The following is a 17,653-nucleotide window of genomic DNA, read 5'->3' on the forward strand; positions in this document are numbered from 1 at the left end:
AAAGCTTAATTAACCGATATACATTCAAGATTACTCAAATATTATTGAAACATTAAATGCACAATATCCACCATCAGACTTCTGAATGGACTATAATCCAAACCGTGAACCAACTCACTACTTTTACTCTCATTCTGGGCTATTTATTTAAATTGTTTTCATATATACAGTGTCCATATTTCTCATAGAAGCTTATAGTATTTGTTAGTGTATCGTACTGTACTGCTGCAAAACAAATTACATGACATACTGTAACCACAGTTATAATAAACCTGATTCCGATTCTGACCTTTGCTCCCATACATCGATCCAAATGTCTTTTAAATGTTATTGTACCTGCTTCAACTACTTTTTCTGGCAGCTCCTTCCACATACGCACAGCCTTCTGTGTGAAGTTGCCCCTCAGGTACCTTTTAAATCTTTCCCCTTAACTCCATCTAGTTTTAAAACCATATGGTTGCAAATAGTTGACAGACTTTAATAACACAAATGGTCATGATGGTATACCTGAAAATTGAACCTTAGCTGTCCTATCCATCCACAACATTATTACTTTACCCTATTTTGAAAAAAAGGAATTTTGTGACAGGAAAATTTAACACTGCTTTTAGAATGTGTCATTTGGGCTTGCAAAGAGAGTGCCTTTGTGCAGCAACATCCATCAAGAAGGACCCTCACATCCAAGACATGCCCGCTTCTCATTATTACCATCAGGGAGAGGGTACAGAAGCCTGAAGATGCACATTCAATATTTTTAGAAGCAGTTTCTTCCCCTCCACCATCAGATTTCTGAATGATCCATGAACACCATCTCACTATTCCTTTTCTGCAATATTTATTTTTTTTTATTGCAACTTATGGTAATTTTTTAATGCATTGCACTGGTGCCACAGAACAGCACATTCCACAACATATAACAAACGTGATTCTGATTCACGGATACCTGCCAGGGATGTAATTAATCATTCCTATCTGTGCTCCCCTCACCCAATGTTTCATAGTTCGGCAATGCTCAGAATAGAAATATTTTTCCTGATTATCATCGACATTCACCCTATTTATAGATTCCAATTCCTCTAGCTCAAATATCGCTACAAACCTCACACTCAATGTTTTAGGAACAGTTTCTTTAACCTGGGGTCCGCACACCCCTTGATTAATAGTGAGGGTCCATGGCATTGAAAAAAATATTGGGAACCCTTGAGCGAGCTTTAAGCTTGAACTTGCTGAAAGCTCATTTCCTCTCAGCACTTACAACCAATTTTACACACAACATTATCTCATGGGCCCCATCACAGCAAGCAGATAAAATCTAGGACTGCAATTAGTTTTTTGATTTAAACTATAGAGACGCAGTCCCAAGACAACGCTGCATGTGGTCTAATGATGCTGCCTGGCCTCCTGAGTTCCTCCAGCATGTTGTGTGTGTGTGTGTGTGTTGTATGGGCTAATTGTTTTGTTTAGGGTGGGGAACTGATGACTGAGCTAAGAGGAGACTGCACTTGTTGCCACAGGCCAATTTCAGGTTAAGTCCCGTTCAGCGATGCCCTGGGGCACACATGCTGGTGTTTGGAAGGACTGAGCTCTATTTTCAGAACAGTTTCTTCTCCTCCAACATCAGATTTCTGAACGGACAATGAACCAATGATCAACCAGGTGTTGGACTTCCTAACCAACAGACCTCATTGTCAGGATGCACTCTCCATATTCCTCAACACGGGTGCCTCCTAGGCTTGTGTGCAGCGCCCATTGTTGTACATTCTACTCATACATGACTGCACGGCTGAACGCCCAAGTTTTCACATTGTCAAGTCTGCTGATGACACGACAGTGGTGGGGCTCATCATGAACAACAATGAGATGGCGTAGAGAAAGGAAATAGAAGAGCTCAAGGTCCGGTACCAGGCAAATAACTGCTTGCATATATTTTATATTATAATTTAGAGTATATTTTATGTATTCATTTTACTGCTGTCACAAACCTGATTCTGATTTAGTGCCTCCATAACTGACAACCTGCCCCAGTTCTACTCTGCTGTATAGGTGCCAGGCGTGGGGACTCTCCATCGTAAAACAAAAAAAAATAAAACTTGTCTAAATTAATTTATTTCATGAAACTGCTATTCATTTATTAATTTAAATCCACTTCCTACACAAATGTTATCATCCAAAGCTTCAAAGGTAACAAACTGTTTAGTGTGAGCACAAATGCAGAGCTGACGTTTGGAAACATTGACAATGGTGAGATAACAGTTCATAGATACGTATCGGAAAATGGCCTTGGATAGACTCAAGCTGATAAACAGCTCATGTCATTCATCTAATGACTAACTACTTCTGCCCCAGTTCTGACAAATACTGTTGATTCTCCAGACTCAGTTACACAGCAGTTTGTCAGTTCTGTGCTCGGCTACACAGTGCAGGTCCAACGACAGCCAGGCATGAGCATTAGCAGTGAAGGGAAATTGGCTTCAGCTATGATGCCCACTTCAAATGTCAGTGATGAGTGCACTTCAATGACTGGCTGATAGTCACAGGAGGATTACTGATCCAAAAATCAAGAATCAGAATCCTGGCCAGCATCACTGACATATATTGTGAAATCTGTCATTGTGCAGCAGCAGTACAGTGCAATGCATAAAAATTACAATAAGAACAGAATAAATAAATAGTGGAAAAATAGAGCAAAAGAGTGATAGTGTTCATGGAATACTCTGAAATCTGATGGCGGGGATGGGGGGGGGGGGAAAAGGGGTTTGTGAGAGAGAAGCTGTTACTGAAATGTTCAGTGTGTGTCTTCAGGCTCCTGCATCTCCTCCTGAAGGTAAAAATGAAGACTGCATGTGCTGGATGGTGAGAGTACTTTATGATGGATGCCAACTTTTTGAGGCATTGCCTTTTGAAGATGTCCTCGAGAGTGCGGAGGGCTAGTGTTCATGATGGTGCTGGCTGAGTTTACAGCCCCCCGCAGCTTTGTCCGATCCTGCATATTAATTCGCACCTTCTGAGAAACACACACAAAACGCCAGAGGAACCTAGCAGGTCAGGTCAGCATCTATGGATATCTCAGGCCAAGGCTCTTCATCAGGACTGAGAATTTGACACTAAAAAAAAAACTTGCAACTACTCACCCCCGGTGAGTTTTGTTTTAAACTGGTATCCTTTAAAATAATCTAACACCTGATGCATGATAACATCAACCTCTCTGCCCTTCTGTGCAACAATATTTAAAATTCTTAGTGTTAACATTTGGGATGACCTGTTCTGGGCCCAGCACATTGGTGTCATTACAAGGAAGGCAGGAGTGCAGCCCTCTCTGCTACCTTAGAAGGTTAAGGAGTTTCAGCGTGTCACCAAAGCAGTTGACATTTCAGACTGAGACCCTTCCTCAACGCTGGAAAGGAAGGGGGATGAAGCCAGAAGGTGACGATGGGGGAGGGAAAGGAGCACAAGCTCGCAAGTGATAGGTGGGGGAGGAGGCAAGCAGGGAGGCGATAAGTGGAAAAGGTAAAGAGCTAGAAGTGAAGGAAACTGACAGACGCAACACTCACAACACGCTGGAGGAACTCAGCAGGTCGGGCTGCATCCGTGGAAACGATCAGTCAACGTTTCGGGCCGGAACCCTTCGTCAGGACTGAAGAGGGAAGGGGCAGAGGCCCTATAAAGAAAGTGGGGGGAGGGCGTGAAGGAGAAGGCTGGTAGGTTCCAGGTGAAAAACCAGTAAGGGGAAAGATAAAGGGGTGGGGGAGGGGAAGCAGGGAGGCGATAGGTGGAAAAGATAAAGAGCTGGAAGTGAAGGAATCTGACAGGAAAGGAGAGTGGACCATGGGAGAAAGGGGAAGACGAGAAGTCGGGGGGGTTGTGGTGGGCACACTTAGGGGGAAGAGATAGGCAGGTGAGTAGATTAGAGACGGGGGTGAGCCAGATTGGGAGGATGGGGGGGGGGGGGGCGGGGGGAACAAATGACCAGAGATAGATACCTGCTGAATTCCTCCGGCATTCTGTATGTGTTGCTCTGGATTTCCAGCATCTGCAGAATCTCTGGTGTTTAAGATTTCCTAGAGCATGAAACATACTGGCTGTTTCATGGACAGTGGCTCGTGGAACAAAATAATAGCTAGGAAGAACGGGAGGAAACCATCAACAAACAAATATGGGACAGCACGAGGAAAGATCCTCGGCAAAGAAGTAAATGAGACAAAGGTCAGAGCTCAACCCAGCTGAGATCATTGGGAACACAGAAACAGTGTAATGATTGCCCATTTAAGAGGCTGATGATGATGTCAGTGAGGATGGCTTAATACACTGAAATTCATTTGGGAACACATCATTTCCTCTGTATAAAATACATTGCAAGATCTAAGCAATAAAGCACTGACACACAGTGCAGCAGTTTTGAGATAGGGTCAATGGAGTAACCAAAAGCATTCTGGGCCCTGCACCAGAAACATCAATGGCACTGATAATTTTCAGCTTCTCTCTGGGGTTAGTGTGTTAAAGGGGAGTAGAGCTGTACCGCAGAGAAAAATTCCCTTCAGCCCATCTAGTCCATGCCAAACTATTATTCTGCCGAGTCCCATTGACCTGCATTTGGACCATAGCCCTCCAGACTTCTCTCAATTATCCAAACTTCTCTTAAATGGGAAATCAAACCCACATACACCACTTAGGTTGGTGGCTCATTCCACACTCGTATTACCCACTGAGTGAAGTCTCCCCTCACGTTCCCTTTAAAAATTTCAACCTTAACCTACGACCTCTAGTTGTCTCCCTGAACTTCAGTGGAAAAAGCCCACTTGCATTTACCGTATCTGTACCATTCATAATTTTTTATACCTCTATCAAATCTCCCATCATTCTCCTATGCTCCTGGGAATAAAATCCTACCCTATTTAAACTTTCCCTACAACTCAGGTCCTCAAGTACTGGCAAAATCCTTCTTAAATTTTCTCTGTACTCTTTCAATCTTATTGATATCTTTCCTGTAAGTAGGCGACTAGAATTGCAAACATTATTCCAAATTAGGTCCACTGACATCCTATATAACTACAATGTCCCTACTCCCATACTCAGTACAGGTTGAGTCTCCCTGATCTGAAGTGCTTGGAGCCAGAAGTGTTTCAGAATTTGGAATATATAACGAGATAGCTGGGATTGCCACTGTTTCCAACTCTGAATTTATACGCTACTGATAATCAGTCTCCGTCTGACACATGTTCATCATATACATGTACAGTAAAAATTGGCTCCTTAAGGTCATTATTGCTGGGGATGGTAATGAGAGCAAGCTCCCACTACCTATTAAACATTCCCAATGATGTGTGCCTCAAATAGCCTCTGACAACCAGGTCCAACTCCTGGCCTTCACATGTGGCTTAGCTACTAAGCCCGACAGAACTGTTTCTACTGACAGGAAAAGGGGCAAAGGCAGTTTACTGGCACCTTAAAACCAGCTGCTTCAGGCAGATGGGGCTTATCAGCCGTGGTTGGCAGCTCATCTAGAAGGAAAACTCTGATCTCAAACCTCCGCTGTCTTGCGGCTATACCCACTCATGGGAAGGTTTTGGGAGCAAGTCCCAAGGGAAAAATCCAGAGCCGGAGTCCTTAAGGCAGTCCTTCACTGAGTTCAATGCTGACTGGCAACTCCTGAGACACTGCTGATACCAAACTGCATCTGTTTCTGCTGTTCCATTCAGTTCATCAGAGGCATGGAGAGGGGGAGCTTGCTACATAGGCAACAGTTTGTTCTTCAATATCGTACTGCCCAGGCTTGAAGGTGCTTCAATTTTATTCGCTGTACGTTTTAAAACATGGAACAGGCCCTGAGACCAGAAAAATTAGACCTCAATCCGCAAACACCTGAAGCTGGAAACGCTTTTGAACTCTGGCTGGCCTGCTTCGAAGCGTATCTAGAGGAGATTAAAGCGACCGACCCCGTAGCGAAGCGCAGAGTTCTACTCTCCAGGGTCAGTCCACGGGTTTATTCGCTGATCAGAGACCAGCCGAACTACGACGGCGCGATGAACGCACTCAAAAGACAATACCTGCGGCCGATAAACAGCGTCTATGCTCGGCACCGTTTAGCAACACAGCAAGACTCTTAGGACGCAATATGCATGATCAACTCTGACTGAAGGAGGCCTCAGACTCAGACTGCAAAAATTAATTCCATTAATGTAATGAAAATATCGTGTGCAGAGTAACTAAACCAGCACAGCTGCATCTGGAGAATACCTGAATCAGCTGTTGAAAGACAACGGCATGCTTTTAGTCTCCACCTACGATGTCGTGTTTTGATTAAAAGGTTACAGTACACTGTATTTGCATTTTACTTTGTCTTTTAGGTTTTATGTAAGGTATAAAAACAATCGGCATTGTAGACTTGTTCTGGAGTTAGATTTTCAGCAGCAACAATTTTCACAAACTTATCGATGAGCTTATATGCTGCTTCATAATCAGCAGATGCTTTATCTTTCAAGTATTTTAAAACTTTAAAAATTTAATCCATGCCCTTTCTTAAATTTCTGCAACCAGCGTGGTGAATATTCACGATTACCTTCAAATTTCAGTTCATCTTGATTGCTCACTGCTAGTTTCAATTAGCAGCATATGTTCACTCCAGGCTGACGAATCCACTCTCACAATAAACAATCGAGATTCTCACTTTTCACTTTATACAGTGTTTTACTATTTTTCATTCATTTCTGTTCATTACGTGTGTGAAGTCTATGATGCACAGAAACCTGTACACCACCTGGGAACCTTGCCAGCACCTTGTGGAATATGGAATTTGCCATGCGTGATATCAAGTCAGTGCTCAAAAAAATTCCGATTTCTGAGGTTTTTGGATTTTCAAATTTCAGATAAGGTACTTTGGTTTATGAAGGCCAATGTGTCACAAGTTCTCTTTACGACCCAATCTACAGTACCATGCAAAGTCTGAGGCAGGCAGAGTATATATAGCTGGGATGCTAAGACTTTTGTACAGTACATAGAAAACCTACAGTACACTACAGGCTCTTTGGCCCACAATGCTGTGCTGAACATGTACTTACAGTACTTAAGAAATTACCCAGGGTTACCCATAGCCCTCTATTTTTTAAGCTCCATGTACCTATCCAAGAGTCTCTTAAAAGACCCTATCGTATCTGCCTCCACCACTGTTGCCAGCAGCCCATTCCACGCACTCACTACTCTCTGCATAAAAAACTTACCCCTGATATCTCCTCTGTACTTACCTACAAACACCTTAAAACTGTGCCCTCTCATGTTAGCCATTTCAACCCTGGGAAAAAGCCTCTGACTATCCACACGATCAATGCCTCTCATCATCTTATACACCTCTATCAGGTCACCTCTCATCCTCCGTTGTTCCAAGGAGAAAAGGCCAAGTTCACTCAACCAAACTGTACAGTACCATAGTAATTTTATGTATTGCAGTGTATTGCTGCCACAAAAAAAACAAATATCATGACATATGTGAGTGATGATAAACCTGATATGGGTCTCTATGGGGGACTGAGAGAGGGAAACCATGGTTGGGAAAAGGAGAAGGGAGAGGAGAAGGAGCAGAAAGCACCAGAGAGACTTTCTGTCATAATCAAAAAAAAACAATTGTTTGGAATCACATGACCATCCCTGGTGTCTCAAGGCTGGATATGTCTGCACCCATGCCATCCCCCACCCCAGCACTCCTTCTCTGCCACCTGTGTCACACCTCTCCAGCAGTGCTCCACCCTCGCAATTCTCAAAGTCCTTTGCTCCCGCCAGACTTACAAACTCATTCTCCTTCCCAACAGACAAGCACAGTACCATGCAAAATTCTTCAGCACCCCAGCTATATGTATATGCTATATGTATGACTTCTGCACAGTACTGAATGCGTGATGCCACTTTCAAGTTATTTTCACGAAAATAAGAGAGCTAAGTGAAGCAATAAGAGCCAGGGTAGTATCACTTACCAGGAGCGACTGTCTGCAAAGTGTTCTGGTCTACTCTCTGTGTGCTGGTTAAATGATGCTGACTGGAGCCAGAGAACATGAGGTAAAGGGCAACATCCTTGTCGACTGTGTGCTCCTCTCCCAAGAGTACAGAGAGGACAGACTTGCCCTTCAGGAAAGGAAAAGAAAAATTACAATCAGAACTGAAAACTAAGTATGACATTCATCATGAATATCATAAGTTGGAATGCTTAAGCACATTTTTAGTTTTGCCACAAATACTTAGAATTACTTTCTTCCAAGGTTTGGCTCATCTGTAAACTATGCATAAGCCATTTGACACATTATTCGAGTTTCAGCCCTCTGTATTATCTGATAATGTACTGAATTCTGATCTGATTAAAATCAAACCATTCCAAAATTAACATGTATCACGGGTCAGATCTTATCAGTTCTTGACAAGATTCTTGCACACGGTTTCAAGAAACAATAATGCTGAACTATGAGCTTGTCCTAAAATAAATGAGCATATCAATCATTTCACCCCACCCTGCAGAAGGCAAAGCAAGACCTTTTGTTTATATTTATCACTGCCTCTTGATTGATATCTGGTCTAGCCACCACTGTACCTACAACCTGCAGTTAACCAACATCAATGGTGTTAGTCATGTCTCTGTACTAACACTTCCACCAGCCAATTGACTCAGTTCCCAACACCAGATATTTGGACATAGTCCAGGCTGACCTTCCACTGCATCGATGCAGAGATGCTGCACCGCGAGGTTAAACTGGCGCTACTTCCTCGGAGGATGCTGCTATTGGTCTCGTAAAACTTTTAAGATGTTGGAAAAGACTTGTAGCTCGGGTTGAGGATGTGGCTGTTGAGTGGCACGGTGAGCTGGCTTGTCAACAGTGCAACTTCGAATGAAATGTTGGTGATCTACATTGTTAATCTTTGATGTGTCCTGCGATTAGTCTGTTTGTGTATGTGTGTGTGGGGGAGTATATGTGCCATTCAATTGGATTATATAATCGGTAACCAATAGAAATGAACAATGTAGATCACCAACATTTCATTCGAAGTTGCCCTGATGACGTTGCCTAGCTGGGTAACGAAACGTCTGCAAGCTAATGAGCCACTCAACAACAACGTCCCATAAAACTTTTTATTCCTTTCCATAGGTGCTGCCTGACCTGCTGATTTCTTCTGGTATTTTAAGTGTGCAACTCAAAGAGCAGGGAGATTCGTGTTCTGAGTCAATCTGACTCCATATCCCTTAAAGTATGTCATTTATTTATGATTATTTTTTGTTTCCAATTTGTCTTCTGTTGCACATTGGTTGCTTCTCAATTGTCTGTGTAGTTTTTCATTGATTCTATTGTACTTCTTTGTCCAAGCTGTGAATGCCTGCAGGAAAATGAATATCAAAATAGTATTTGGTGATAATTACATACCTTGATAATAAATTTACTTCGAACTTTGATGTACTAAATCTCCATCCTGGTGAATGGCCAATAAATAGCCATGGAACCTCAAACACAAAGAGATTGTGCTTGCTGGGGCAGTGGGGGGGGGGGGGGGCATGATAGCGTAGTAGTTAGCACAACGCTTTACAGAACTAGCGACCTGGGTTCCATTCCCACCACTGCCTGCAAGGAGTTTGTACGTTCTCCTTGTAAATGCATGGGTTTCCTCAGGGTGCTCCTGTTTCTTTCCACAGTCCAAAGATGTACTGGTTGGTAAGTTAATTAGGCATTGTAATTTGTCCTGTGACTAGGCTAGGGTTAAATCGGAGTTTGCTGGGCAGCACAGCTGGATGGTCCAGAAAACCTATTTCACGCTGCATGTCAAAAAATGAAAATAAATGAATAAATTTTATGAGTACCGGAAATCCAGAGCAAAATACAAAATACTGGAGGAACTGATGAAGCACCTCAGCCCAAAACATTCCTCACTATAGGTGCTGCCTGATGGGCTGAGCTGCCCCAGCATTTCGTGACTTGCTGTAGACCCACAGTCGGTGTTCGAAACTTTCAGTGCCAAGTGGTGAAGTTCAAAAAGGTAAAAATAAACACGGGGTGGACACAAGCCTCAGGAGACAGATTTTGTGCTTTGTCTGTGACAGATATCAAGGCGTGCTCGAGTCGAACCAGGTCATATAACTTGGCAGTCAATACCAGTGAAAAGACAGGCTGCCAAGACCAATAGGCTTGGCGTTCAAGCAGTTTCACATAAATGCCAAATCCATGACATCTTCAGAACTCAGCGAGATACAAAAGCCTGCAAGCACTCAAGGACAGCTTCTACCCAATGTCATCAGGCTCTTGATTGGACCTACAAAGTCCTGATGAGCTTCGATGAAGTATCGCGACACAAAACGTCGACTGTTTATTCCTCTCCATAAATTCTGGCCGACATGCTGACTTCCTAGAGCATTTTGTATGTAGATTTCCAGCATCTGCAGAAGCTCATGTTCTTGAGCAGGCCTCCTGAATGAAAAGGTGGATTCTGTCCTCACAATCCATTTCATTATGATCTTATGATCATGCTGTGGCCTGTAATTAATAGGGTCCTGGATCAGCTATGACTGGCTTCGTGGCTGTGGACTCAGTTTCATGAACCAGTTCTGAACGTTAGTTGCTTACTTTTATTTAAGGAAGTAGCTACCAATTAATAAATTAAGTTAGTTCAGAAGTACCTACTATTACTCAGGTCAGTATATACTATTATTGTCATTGTTGTGTATATTATTATGCTGTACATTATTAGTCAAGTCTGCACACTACTAAGTGTGTTTTTAAATGTTGCTGCTGTAACAAAAGAATGTCCCACTCAGAATAATAAAGTACTTATTATTCTTATATATGGTTTCATTTCCTCCTAAAATCAAATATTCTTTGAGATGGTAATAGGCTGGCTGAATTCCACATTCACATTCGGCTATTTACTTCTCTGGAAGCAATGACCCCCACTGAAGTGCAATGACCTTCCACGTGGTGTGAGGTTAACAGAATCAGCGAGGCAGTGCCATACCGCTGTCTCACCCTTCCCAGGCCCGACCAAGAAAAACTGCATTAATATCAATGGCAGATTATCCAAGATGTGAGAATCTTTGTTGGCATGGTGTCTTTGGATCTCAGGGTAGGTTAAAATGCTGGCACAGCATTGTGGGCCGAAGGGCCTGTTTTATGCTGTAATGTTTTAGGTTCCTTAACCGCTGTAAAACTAATCAAAACTAATCAATGATGGCTGCGATGCTGCTGCATACTAATGTGCACTTGTGCACATGACAATGAACTTGACCCTGACACATGGCTACTTACAAGTGACACAGGGATAGACTTCGCCTGTAACAACTACTTACATTTTATTTTATTTTATTTCTTACGTCCAAGGGAGTAAAAATCTTTATGTTGCATCTTCGTCGCAATGTACAAGCAATAAAGAAGGGCCCAAACGCCAAGATTGTATACATAATTGTCTTGTATACATTGTATGTATGTACAGTCAGATCAATCTGTATTGAAAAATCTGATGGCTGGGGAAAGAAGCTTTCCCGGAGCCTGTTAGTAATGGCCTTAATGCTGCGATACCATTTGCCAGACGGCAGCAGCTGAAACAGTTTGTAGTTGGGGTGGCTGGAGTCCCCGATGATCATCTGGGCCCTTTTAACACACCTGCTGCCATAAATGTCCTGAGTAGAGGAAAGTTCACATCCACATATACTTCTGTCTGTGGGGGAGAACTCAGCCCCCAGATGATAGCCCTGCAGCTCAAACATGGGAATACAACGGGTATCCAAAGCTGCACAGCTTCTCACATTCAACCAGTGAAAAAGAAACAGTAAGAAAAGTGGAATTCAGAAAGGGAACTAAAAATAGGCATCAAAAACAGAAGTGTTACTCTTTTAACAATCACATCACAATTTTGGCAGGAGGGATTTGAAACTGTATTTAAGCACAACAACAAAATCTATCACTTTTGACATTGGTTAAGCTGTCCTTCACCAGGCCAAAAAGTTCAAAAATAACCCCTAAAGTAGGAGGCTGCTCAAGTTTAGATTTATTGAAGTGAAAGTACAAATGAACATCTATTCAGCGAACCAAAAACTTGAAAAAAGAACAAGTAACTGCTGACTGTGTCAGGTGCAGATGTTCATATTTTCCCTCATTAGTCTAGCAAGGGCCAGTACAAGTGTGCAGTTCCTCAGCAGAGGCCTCTCCCTCTGCCAGGCCCTATTCTCCCGGACCTTGCTACCCTTGAGAATCAATCCCTGACAGCAAGGGTGTCAGGGCAATCAGCACAAAACGTAACAGACACTCAGCTGGGAAGCAGCTTACAGAAAATGAGTTGGCATATTACGGTAAGAAAACATTAAGTCTATAAAGACTTGTATGTTACACCAGCATGGATAACTTCAGTCACCTCAACACTGAACTGATTCAACAACCTATGGACTCACTTCCAAGGATTTGGCAACTCATGTCCTCAGTATTTACTTATTTTTTAAACTTTGCACATTTGTCTTCTTTTGCATAAACAGAAGAGATTCTGCAGATGTTGGAAATCCAGAGTAAAACAAACACACACACACACACACACACACAGAGAAAATGCTGGAGGAACTCAGCAAGTCAAGGAGCATCACTAGAAATCAATAACAGTCGATGTTTCGGGCTGAGACCTGATGAAGGGATTCGACTGTTTCCATTGATTTGCTATGTTCCTCCACCATTTTATATGGGTTACTCTGTCTTCTCTGAATATCGGTTGTATGCCAGTCTTTCTTTGTATGTAGATTTTCACTGATTTTTCAGTAAACAAAATGAATCTCAGGGTAGTGTATGTGGTTCTTGGATAAAAAAAATTTACTTTGAGCTTTGAAATGCACAAAACCAATTACAAAATTGTTAACTTGAATAACATTCAAAGTCCCTTTCCCAAAAACAACAAAGAAGGTACCTAGACCCAAAGGAAATGATGCATAGATATCTAACAATGTTAGAACTTTAACATTACTGAAGTTGCATCATTACTGACATAATTAAATCAAGAATGGGTATTGCATACAGTATAGGTAGCAACACTATAGGAAGGATGGTGAGGCTTTGAAGAGGGTGCAAAAGAGGTTTATCAGGATACTACCTGGTTTAGAGGGCACGTGCTATCATGAGAGGCCGGACAAAATTGGGTTGTTTTCTCTGGAGTGCCAGAGGCTGAGGGGAGATCTGATAGAGGTGTAGCCCCCCGGCCACCCTCAGGGTTGCTCGGCTCGCTGTCGTCGAGGGAAACAGCCTCGGCCCCGCCAAACTGGATAATTCATTTGTGTGGATGCTGTGTGATGTACCCCACCCCGCCCAAATAACAGACAATACACCAGATGCAATTAAATGATTTACAGTTTATAGATATTACTGGAACTATATAATTAAGAGAGAATAAAATATAAAAGGAAAATAAAAGGCGCCACACTTATCAAAGTTCAATCTCTTCGTGCACAAAACCGTTGGAGCTCAAGGACCTTCTTCTTCACCCTGCAACCCCCTCGGACCACCTCGACCGGCCGCCTGGGACCAACAACGGTGGTCGACCAGATGCTCCACACAAGTTTATAAGACTATGAAAGGCATAGATAGAGGAGACAGAGAGTACCTGTATCCCAGGGTAGAAATGTCTAAAACTAGAGGGCATGCAAAATCCTCCCGGGAGGGGGGAGAAGATGGCGGCGTGACGACAGCATGCACGACCACTTCGGTGATGAATATCTGTTATCTGTCAAGTAGGGGACCGTGCACAATCCTGATTTGATGGAGACAGACGTGAGAGCACAGCGGAACATCTGGAAAACTTCTGAAATGCCCGCTTTGCTACCGCTGCTACTGTGTGGTAACCGGAATCTCCGGAGCTGAAGGCCCTGAAATCCTCGGCTTTGCGTGTTTCAGTGGCCAGGGAGAGGTCGAAGGCGCTCGGCAGAGGATGGCGCTCGGGAGGCTGTATTGGACAGGCTGCTCGGAAGCTCGGAGTTTTCGGTTGGATGGGCTCAGGGTCGGCTGGGGTTGGCTGCTTCCAAGGTATCGGCAAGTTGACGGTGCCTGGAGGTTTATGGCAGGGAGTTTCTCCCTTTTGCTGCCTGCAATCGGAGACTCGGGAGTCGATCGACTCGGGACTTTGAGACTTTTTTTTACTGTGCCTATGGTCTGTTCTTTATCAAATTATGGTATTGCTTTGCACTGCTGTAACTATATGTTATAATTATGTGGTTCTGTCAGTGTTAATCTTTGGTCTGTCTTGTTTTCTGTGATATCACTCCGGAGAAACATTGTATCATTTCTTAATGCATGTATGCATTTCTAAATGACAGTAAAAGAGGACTGAGGACTGAGGGTTCTCATAATCTAATGCATTGAAGGTGAGAGGGGGTAGGTTCAAAGGGGATGTGAGGGGCAAGCACTTTTTTACTCAGCATGGTGGATGCCTGGAATACTCTGCCTGGTATGGTGGTGGAGGCAAATACATTCAAAAATTTTAAGAGACATTTTGATTGGCAAATGAATCTGAGAAAGATGGAGGGTAATAGACATTGCGTAGGGAGGAGGGATTAGGTTTTTTTTGCGAGGGAGGGGGATTTGATTTACTTTTTAGCTGGTTTGCCGCAACACTGAGTTGAAGAGCCCGTTCTGGTGCTGTAATGTTCTGTGCTCTATGAAGGTGACATCATGCCTCATCGTATTGCAGCCAGAAAAGTTAACAGAAAGAAAATAACATTTGGAGGACCTTTATATTAATGGCTTCAGGAAAAAACTCTAGGTTCAGAGCATTGCCAGTAAATTTGTGGCGATCAGAAGACTAGGAGTGTGGCGAGGAGTGGCCCATGGTTTCTATGGTTACATTCGTGGGGGTGGGGGGGTGGAATGGAACAACGATTTGAAAAGCTGAACAAGCATTTTAAACTCCTTGCCTTATTTATCTGGGAGGAGTCGATGTTAGTAAGTGCAAGGGTAATGAGTGAATTGAAGGAAAGAGATGATCACAAGTTTACAGAGTAGAATGAGGATAACAATTAGAATACAATGTGGAGGAGAACCTAGCAAATTAACACAAGCAGAACCAATGTCATGTGGTGTTCAAGATGAAAATAAAAACAACAACGATCCAACCCATATTTGTAGATCAACTAATTTTAGACGACCACAGATCTGCTGAAAGTTTCATTAATAAGCAGGTTCTGTACTCTTAAGAGTTTCCAAAAGAAAGGCAATGATACAAGACAGCTGCTGTCTCCACTTGTGTGAAATTGTGCCATATAAAGTGTCAACCATGAAGGTCATCGGCTGAGCCTCAACAAGTGTTTCATGATGCTTCCAAAAATACCTCTGCCCTCTCGGGACTCGCAATTCAGAAATGTTTCTCATCTAGCCACTAAACAATGCAAGAGGTAAATGCATTAACTTGTCAAGTGGCCACAAATACGCATCAATCTGCACATTAAATATCGAAGAAGCATCTTCATTTAAACTGACAAGACAGGACGCAAGAACAAGTGCCTTTGTAAAGGCGAGGCCAGAGCAGAGACAGCAACAGTTGTTGGGAATTCTCATCTGGGATTTCACAAGGGCTGTAGCTGATTTTCAAATGACAGGAAGATTAAGAGAGTGAGGATGTCCCAGGTTATGGGTCAGGAGGAGGAACAAGTTACTGCAGTTGGATTTCAATGTGTATGAAACGGCACAGAGTCCAATGAGAATTGAAAAGTATTCATTTCAAGGGGATTAAAAATGGGCATTACTTGCTGACCTTGCCATTTGTGTCGACATCACATAAATGTCTAAAAAAAACCACACAGGAACACGAGTGAATTCTGCATAATGGAAGAATATTCAAACTTGCAGCATTGAAATCTCCATTTACAGTGCAACTGGAGCTTTTGATGGTCTGGGCCTGTACTCACTGGAGTTCAGAAGAATGTGTGTGGGGCGAGGGGGGGGGGCGGTGTCTCATTGAGTGGACATTTCCTAAAGTAGCTGAGTCTAGCACCTGAGAGCACAACTTCAGCATAGAGCAATGGAGCAATGTCCTCTCAGAAAAGAGATGAGGAGGCCAAGTCACTGGGTATATTTAAAGTAGAGTTTGATAGGTTCTTGATTAGTCAGGACATCAAAAGTTACAGTGGAGAAAACAGGAGAAAGGGATTAAGGATAATAAATCAGCCATGCTAGAATGGCGGAGGAGTCTCACTGGGCCGAAAGGTGCATTTCTACTCTGGTATTATGGTCTTAATCATTCAATTCCAATAGAAGCCATTTTAAGCACAGCTTTAGTCACAGTGCAGAGTCCATTTGCATCAGCTACATAAAGCTTGCCAGTCTACACATACACATGTCTGTGCCCAAATCAAGATGTCAATGGTTTATGAAAACAGCAATCAATTTCTAACTGCTGGGAAGGCCAAGTCTTTTCAGCTGGTACCTGACTCATGCCAACCAATTAGCATCCAACAGCTGCTTAGATGCGAGCAACGTTTGCCAAACCCAGAATCTCCAACAAATGCTGCCCTGAAAATCTGGTAGTGCCAATTCATCTCCTTCCACTTGCTAACTCTATCTGTTCATACGATACAGCTGTTCCTCAGGGTTTAAAATTGCAGCCATCAAAAGAAAAATAATCTAAGTCTTTGGTTCTATGTATGACTGACCTTCTAAAATGAGAAGGCAAAACACAAGATTTGGAACTAACTCAGTTAACTCCGATGCAGGGAAGCAGTAAAGCAGAAATTGTTTACTAGGAACATCTGATAATGGTTGCACGGAGGTTTGCCTAAGATTGTTACAGAACCAGCTGTAAGATTAGGGTTCAAATCCTGCTGCTGCCTCTATTGAGCTCATGCCTTCTCCCCGTGACCGTGTGGGTTTTCTCTAGGTGCTCTGGTTTCCGCCTGCGTTCCAAAGACTTATGTTAGGGATATTAAGTTGTGGGCAGGCTATGTTGGTGCCTGAAGCATAGCGAGCCTTGCAGGCTGCCCAGAACAATCCTTGCTGATTTCATTTGGCACAAATTACATATTTCACTGTATTTTTGGTATATAGTGTGATAAACAAAGCTAATTTTTAATTATGGAGCCTGTAGTAAATTAGTGGATTGTGGAGAAATTTTTTTTTAAGTGTTCCACTTCAATGAAACAGGCTGGGAAATTTTTCCTTTCAATCCCATGCCTACTGTTCATGAAGCCATTACCTACAATATTAACTCGGGCACAGAGCCCTGAAATTGCTCATACTTACAACAGTCATAGATATATTTTTCCATTAAATAATATGACAGATGGTTGTTTCAGCAAAGCAAGAACAGCTGAACATTTATATAGGTAGTATGAAAATGAAATGAAAAATTCCTCCACGAGGGAGAATGGTCAAAGGATATGTTGATTGAGCTAGGGCTTTTCTTTCTGGAGTGAAGAGGCTTAAAACCCAACTTGTACAGGAGTCACAGATCAAGTAGACAACCAGAAACTTATTGCCAGAGCAGAAATGTCCAGCAAGATGTTATCTGTAACCAATGGCAACATCTTGCAGAGAGCTTACAAAACTACTGGATACTCTTCTTCTGAACTGCAGTTAATTGCAGCCTGTAATTTCCCTTTTAAGAATGTATTTTTGGGCCAACTGAACAATCCAGCGCTTCTGCAATTTCCTGGGGGAATCTGGTATGGATGAGA

At 42.7% G+C, this 17,653-nt stretch overlaps 1 protein-coding gene across 5 annotated transcripts in view; it reads right to left on the reverse strand.

Moving 5' to 3' along the window:
• Nucleotides 1-17,653, reverse strand: part of akap13 (A-kinase anchoring protein 13) — a 561,754-nt gene that overhangs the window by 382,805 nt on the left and 161,296 nt on the right. For all 5 annotated transcript variants that reach the window (XM_072278084.1, XM_072278087.1, XM_072278081.1 and 2 more), the window contains one exon: nt 7,962-8,109. In XM_072278084.1, the coding sequence (XP_072134185.1) occupies nt 7,962-8,109 (148 nt within the window). The remainder of the gene's footprint in view (nt 1-7,961; nt 8,110-17,653) is intronic.

Source organism: Mobula birostris, chromosome 14, assembly GCF_030028105.1.
Source record: "Mobula birostris isolate sMobBir1 chromosome 14, sMobBir1.hap1, whole genome shotgun sequence".
NCBI classification, from domain to species: domain Eukaryota; kingdom Metazoa; phylum Chordata; class Chondrichthyes; order Myliobatiformes; family Myliobatidae; genus Mobula; species Mobula birostris.